The 7,500-nt window shown below is 51.1% G+C and overlaps 1 protein-coding gene across 1 annotated transcript in view; it reads right to left on the bottom strand.

Moving 5' to 3' along the window:
- The window catches only part of adgrl2a (adhesion G protein-coupled receptor L2a), a 111,328-nt gene that overhangs the window by 15,707 nt on the left and 88,121 nt on the right, over positions 1 to 7,500 (bottom strand). Inside the window, 3 exon segments of the mRNA XM_084459246.1 lie at positions 291 to 511; positions 2,722 to 2,928; positions 3,769 to 3,942. Coding sequence (XP_084315372.1) covers positions 291 to 511; positions 2,722 to 2,928; positions 3,769 to 3,942 — 602 coding nt within the window.

The following is a 7,500-nucleotide window of genomic DNA, read 5'->3' as shown; positions in this document are numbered from 1 at the left end:
GTTAAGCCCTGTTTTAAGGTTACTTATGATCATATACAATAGTTCAGATCAGAACGTTGACAAAACTAGCACTTTTGAGAAAGTCTGATAATTGCTCTACCACCGTTTAGGTCATACAATGGATGTGGGTGGGCACCGTGAAAAATCATCAAAACATGTTAAACTAATCAAATCAAACTAATCAAAACATGTTCAACTCTCAATTTCAAAGACAGTTTAGCAGTCAGTGGGAGGAGAGTGAGTCACACTAGGTAAGCAGCGCGTGGCGTAAGAAAGACGAAGCAACTCACGCTTTCTTCGTCCCGTAGCTCCGGTAGTCGATGGCGGCGGACACGCCCACCACGATGGCCGGGAGGAGGTATCCGGACACGTAGTAGTACTTCTTCCTGGAGTATTCACTCTCAAACACCTCCACCAGCATGAGGTAAAGCTGAACCCCCTCCAGGCACAACCAGGAGAACGAAGCCAGGAAGAAGAAATGGAGGATTCCGGCGATGATGGAACAGCCGAGCTGTGGACAGACAGATCAATACCTCTGTTCATGGAAATATACTCACAAGCCAATCAACAACATCCACAGGTGAATAGTTCTGATCAATCAACTGAACATCCACAGGTGAATAGTTCTGATCAATCAACTGAACATCCACAGGTGAATAGTTCTGATCAATCAACTGAACATCCACAGGTGAATAGTTCTGATCAATCAACTGAACATCCACAGGTGAATAGTTCTGATCAATCAACTGAACACCCACAGGTGAATAGTTCTGATCAATCAACTGAACATCCACAGGTGAATAGTTCTGATCAATCAACTGAACATCCACAGGTGAATAGTTCTGATCAATCAACTGAACACCCACAGGTGAATAGTTCTGATCAATCAACTGAACACCCACAGGTGAATAGTTCTGATCAATGTGATGCTGGTTCAGGCAGGAGACGCTCAAAGTGCAGAGTTAACAGGCGGGACTCTGCTGCCGGGGGCAACATCGCTGTCATCATACGTTGTGCCAATCACACGGGGGGGGGGGGGGGGGGGGGGGGGGCTACTGGATATAAAACACCAGAGCACTGCTCTATAAAACACTGCTCTATAAAACCCTGCTCTATAAAACACTGCTCTATAAAACCCTGCTCTATAAAACACTGCTCTATAAAACACTGCTCTATAAAACACTGCTCTATAAAACACCAGGAACTGCTCTATAAAACACTGCTCTATAAATCACTGCTCTATAAATCACTGCTCTATAAATCACCAGGCTCTGCTCTATAACACACTGCTCTATAAAACACTGCTCTATAAAACACTGCTCTATAAAGCACTGCTCTATAAATCACCAGGCCCTGCGGTGGACTACAGCCTGTAGTTGAGGCGAGTCACTCCAGGTGTTTTTCTGCGGCGTTGTTGACGCCCTCGTGGTCTCAAACACACCCCTGCTGATCAGCGTCTGTTATTCTTCTGCTTTTCTGCGTCTCCGTCACCCCGGCCTTCACCTTCTGGTTCTTTGCTTTCTGTCGGGGAAACAATGGTCTCCATGCCGCTCTGTGCTGTTATTGTTGGTCGTGTAAAGCTCACGCGTTCTCGGGAAGATGGCTTTCCGAAGCAGAAGCACGTCACCACAGATGGGATGCTTTCATTGGTCTAATATATAATAGATGTTCAAATCGAGTCTGCCTGAATGAAAAAGTCAGTTCAGGCGTTATACGTAGTTCCGAACAGACACCCTTACAGTGATGAGGAATGTAAATAAAGAGGAAATCCGCATACAGAGACGCCACAGAACGCTTTGGCTTTTGTTTGGCTGTCGTCTCCACGGCCCCGAGCCTCCAGCCTCCCCCACCCTCAGCCTCAAGCCTCCACCATCCTGAGCCTCCAGCCACCACCACCCTCAGCCTCCACCACCCTGAGCCTCCAGCCTCCACCACCCTGAGCCTCCAGCCTCTACCACCCTGACCCTCCAGCCTCCACCATCCTGAGCCTCCAGCCTCTACCACCCTCAGCCTCCACCACCCTCAGCCTCCACCACCCTGAGCCTCCAGCCTCCACCACCCTGAATCAACTTAAACTAAACCAAGACCTGAGTCTGCCTGACTGAACCAACTTAAACTAAACCAAGACCTGAGTCTGCCTGACTGAACCAATTTAAACTAAACCAAGACCTGAGTCTGCCTGACTGAACCAACTTAAACCAATCCAAGACCTGAGTCTGCCTGACTGAACCAACTTAAACTAAACCAAGACCTGAGTCTGCCTGACTGAACCAACTTAAACTAAACCAAGACCTGAGTCTGCCTGACTGAACCAACTTAAACTAAACCAAGACCTGAGTCTGCCTGACTGAACCAACTTAAACTAAACCAAGACCTGAGTCTGCCTGACTGAACCAACTTAAACTAAACCAAGACCTGAGTCTGCCTGACTGAACCAACTTAAACTAAACCAAGACCTGAATCTGCCTGACTGAACCAACTTAAACTAAACCAAGACCTGAGTCTGCCTGACTGAACCAACTTAAACTAAACCAAGACCTGAGTCTGCCTGACTGAACCAACTTAAACTAAACCAAGACCTGAGTCTGCCTGACTGACCAACTTAAACTAAACCAAGACCTGAGTCTGCCTGACTCAGCCTGCTCTTACCCTGGACGGGTCTGGTGCTCTTACCCTGGTGCTCTTACCCTGGGCTCTGTCATGTCTGGATGGTGCTCTTACCCTGGGCTCTGTCATGTCGATGCCGATGAGGAAGATGAGCTCTGCGATGAAGAGGTTAACGCAGAGGTTCTTGTGGATGGTGTTGCGGTCGCTCTGGAGGGCGCGGAAGAAGCAGAAGGTGAAGATGCTGACGGCCAGGCAGACCAGCGACACCACGACGCCCACCCGCGTGATGACGGTGAGCAGCAGCTCGTGCACCTCTGTGTCCTGCGGGGGGGAAGCAGGCGGAGCACATGAATACGCCTGTTTGTCAATAAATACAACATCGAGCCGGACTGCAGCCGCCATAAATCATTTCACCGGGCGGGCGGGCGGCGGTGGGAAGATTGGCGTCCTGTTTCCTAGGAGACACCAGGAAATCACATTCATGTCTAGATTTAAATAGCCGTCAATCAGGAGCGCAGCCAATCAGAGCAGCCTGATGAGTGATATAGGACAGCTATCTGGAGGGGGGGGGGGGTCTAGGATCAGTATAAGATGAAGTTGTAGCATGTGCAGGGCGTACACTTTTAACACCCTCACACGGAACAACACTGCACCTTATACCAAGGAACGTGTTCAACACTGCCCCTTATACGAGGAACGTGTTCAACACTGCCCCTTATACCAAGGAACGTGTTCAACACTGCCCCTTATACCAAGGAACGTGTTCAACACTGCCCCTTATACCAAGGAACACGTTCAACACTGCCCCTTATACCGAGGAACGTGTTCAACACTGCCCCTTATACCAAGGAACGTGTTCAACACTGCCTCTTATACCAAGGAAGCGTTCAACACTGCCCCTTATACCGAGGAACGCGTTCAACACTGCCCCTTATAATGAGGAACGTGTTCAACACTGCCCCTTATACCGAGGAACGTGTTCAACACTGCCCCTTATACCAAGGAACGTGTTCAACACTGCCCCTTATACGAGGAACGCGTTCCCACAGCTAGAACCACCGTCGCTGGGTCCACAGAGAAGCCGGGGTCCGAACGGAGACCTTGATGCTAATGATTCAGCACATATGACCAGGAGGAGGAGCTAGGAAACCGGCTGCTTACCGAGATCTCTCGATGAGCCATGAGGATGGCGAAGTTGGTGAGGTGACTGCAGGAGCAGCTGGTGTGGGTCTTGTTGGAGTCCAGGAGCTTGCAGCCCTGCGTGGACCAGTATCCCATCATGCTCCTCTCAGAGTAGTTCCAGAACGAGCAGTTGGAGTTGAAGTAGTGTTCCGTCTGGTAGTTAAAGAGATATGGCTTAATGGACAAAGTGTGCACAAAATTACATGTGAAACACTCAAAAATGTTAACACCCATTCAGATTCTGACACAGCCGTTATGGTGAGGCATCTCCATGTTTAGTTTAAATCTGTTCATGCGTCGCATCTCATATGGTTGCATGCTTGCTAAATCAACCAGGGACCGTTGGCTATGTGAGGCATTAAATGGCATATTGCTTTAAAAGACGAATGATAATTGGTGTTTCAGTAATTTCATCCTACATTGTACGGCTAATCTAGGAGTTAATTCCTCCGCCTCCCCCCACTATAAAAAGAACAGTATCATTTATCGTCTAACTTTGATTAAATAATTACTTTCATTAGGAATTCATGTCGGGTCCTAAAAGGTTTATTTTAATTTGATGTTCAGTGATTTAAATAAACATATGGGTGACTTGGCCAGGCAGTTAAAATGCAAAGACGGGATCTTCCGCCTGATCCTATCCTGGTGATTTCATGCCTTATTCATTTAATCCAGCTAGAGCACCCCATCCAACCCTCTACCCTATACAGAGCACCCCATCCAACCCTCTACCCTATACAGAGCACCCCATCCAACCCTCTACCCAATACAGAGCACCCCATCCAACCCTCTACCCGATACAGAGCACCCCATCCAACCCTCTACCCAATACAGAGCACCCCATCCAACCCTCTACCCTATACAGAGCACCCCATCCAACCCTCTACCCTATACAGAGCACCCCATCCAACCCTCTACCCTATACAGAGCACCCCATCCAACCCTCTACCCTATACAGAGCACCCCATCCAACCCTCTACCCTATACAGAGCACCCCATCCAACCCCTCTACCCTATACAGAGCACCCCATCCAACCCTCTACCCAATACAGAGCACCCCATCCAACCCATCTACCCTATACAGAGCACCCCATCCAACCCCTCTACCCAATACAGAGCACCCCATCCAACCCTCTACCCTATACAGAGCACCCCATCCAACCCTCTACCCAATACAGAGCACCCCATCCAACCCCTCTACCCAATACAGAGCACCCCATCCAACCCTCTACCCTATACAGAGCACCCCATCCAACCCTCTACCCTATACAGAGCACCCCATCCAACCCCTCTACCCTATACAGAGCACCCCATCCAACCCTCTACCCTATACAGAGCACCCCATCCAACCCCTCTACCCAATACAGAGCACCCCATCCAAACCCTCTACCCAATACAGAGCACCCCATCCAACCCCTCTACCCAATACAGAGCACCCCATCCAACCCTCTACCCAATACAGAGCACCCCATCCAACCCCTCTACCCTATACAGAGCACCCCATCCAACCCCTCTACCCTATACAGAGCACCCCATCCAACCCCTCTACCCTATACAGAGCACCCCATCCAACCCCTCTACCCTATACAGAGCACCCCATCCAACCCCTCTACCCTATACAGAGCACCCCATCCAACCCCTCTACCCAATACAGAGCACCCCATCCAACCCCTCTACCCTATACAGAGCACCCCATCCAACCCCTCTACCCTATACAGAGCACCCCATCCAACCCTCTACCCTATACAGAGCACCCCATCCAACCCCTCTACCCTATACAGAGCACCCCATCCAACCCCTCTACCCAATACAGAGCACCCCATCCAACCCCTCTACCCAATACAGAGCACCCCACCCAACCCCTCTACCCAATACAGAGCACCCCATCCAACCCCTCTACCCAATACAGAGCACCCCATCCAACCCCTCTACCCAATACAGAGCACCCCATCCAACCCCTCTACCCTATACAGAGCACCCCATCCAACCCTCTACCCTATACAGAGCACCCCATCCAACCCCTCTACCCTATACAGAGCACCCCATCCAACCCCTCTACCCAATACAGAGCACCCCATCCAACCCCTCTACCCTATACAGAGCACCCCATCCAACCCCTCTACCCTATACAGAGCACCCCATCCAACTCTCTACCCTATACAGAGCACCCCATCCAACCCCTCTACCCTATACAGAGCACCCCATCCAACCCCTCTACCCAATACAGAGCACCCCATCCAACCCCTCTACCCAATACAGAGCACCCCACCCAACCCCTCTACCCAATACAGAGCACCCCATCCAACCCCTCTACCCAATACAGAGCACCCCATCCAACCCCTCTACCCAATACAGAGCACCCCATCCAACCCCTCTACCCAATACAGAGCACCCCATCCAACCCCTCTACCCTATACAGAGCACCCCATCCAACCCTCTACCCAATACAGAGCACCCCATCCAACCCCTCTACCCAATACAGAGCACCCCATCCAACCCCTCTACCCAATACAGAGCACCCCATCCAAACCCTCTACCCAATACAGAGCACCCCATCCAACCCTCTACCCAATACAGAGCACCCCATCCAACCCCTCTACCCAATACAGAGCACCCCATCCAACCCTCTACCCTATACAGAGCACCCCATCCAACCCTCTACCCTATACAGAGCACCCCATCCAACCCCTCTACCCTATACAGAGCACCCCATCCAACCCTCTACCCTATACAGAGCACCCCATCCAACCCCTCTACCCTATACAGAGCACCCCATCCAACCCCTCTACCCAATACAGAGCACCCCATCCAACCCCTCTACCCTATACAGAGCACCCCATCCAACCCTCTACCCTATACAGAGCACCCCATCCAACCCCTCTACCCTATACAGAGCACCCCATCCAACCCTCTACCCTATACAGAGCACCCCATCCAACCCTCTACCCTATACAGAGCACCCCATCCAAACCCTCTACCCAATACAGAGCACCCCATCCAACCCTCTACCCTATACAGAGCACCCCATCCAACCCCTCTACCCTATACAGAGCACCCCATCCAACCCCTCTACCCTATACAGAGCACCCCATCCAACCCCTCTACCCTATACAGAGCACCCCATCCAACCCCTCTACCCAATACAGAGCACCCCATCCAACCCCTCTACCCTATACAGAGCACCCCATCCAACCCTCTACCCTATACAGAGCACCCCATCCAACCCCTCTACCCTATACAGAGCACCCCATCCAACCCTCTACCCTATACAGAGCACCCCATCCAACCCTCTACCCTATACAGAGCACCCCATCCAAACCCTCTACCCTATACAGAGCACCCCATCCAAACCCTCTACCCTATACAGAGCACCCCATCCAACCCCTCTACCCTATACAGAGCACCCCATCCAACTCTCTACCCTATACAGAGCACCCCATCCAACTCTCTACCCTATACAGAGCACCCCATCCAACCCCTCTACCCAATACAGAGCACCCCATCCAACCCTCTACCCTATACAGAGCACCCCATCCAACCCTCTACCCTATACAGAGCACCCCATCCAACCCTCTACCCTATACAGAGCACCCCATCCAACCCTCTACCCTATACAGAGCACCCCATCCAACCCCTCTACCCAATACAGAGCACCCCATCCAACCCCTCTACCCTATACAGAGCACCCCATCCAACCCTCTACCCTATACA

Source organism: Borostomias antarcticus (assembly GCF_949987555.1).
Source record: "Borostomias antarcticus genome assembly, chromosome: 26".
In the NCBI taxonomy this organism is placed as follows: domain Eukaryota; kingdom Metazoa; phylum Chordata; class Actinopteri; order Stomiiformes; family Stomiidae; genus Borostomias; species Borostomias antarcticus.
The sequence above is the reverse complement of the archived record's forward strand: the minus strand, read 5'-3'. Positions and strand labels throughout refer to the sequence as shown.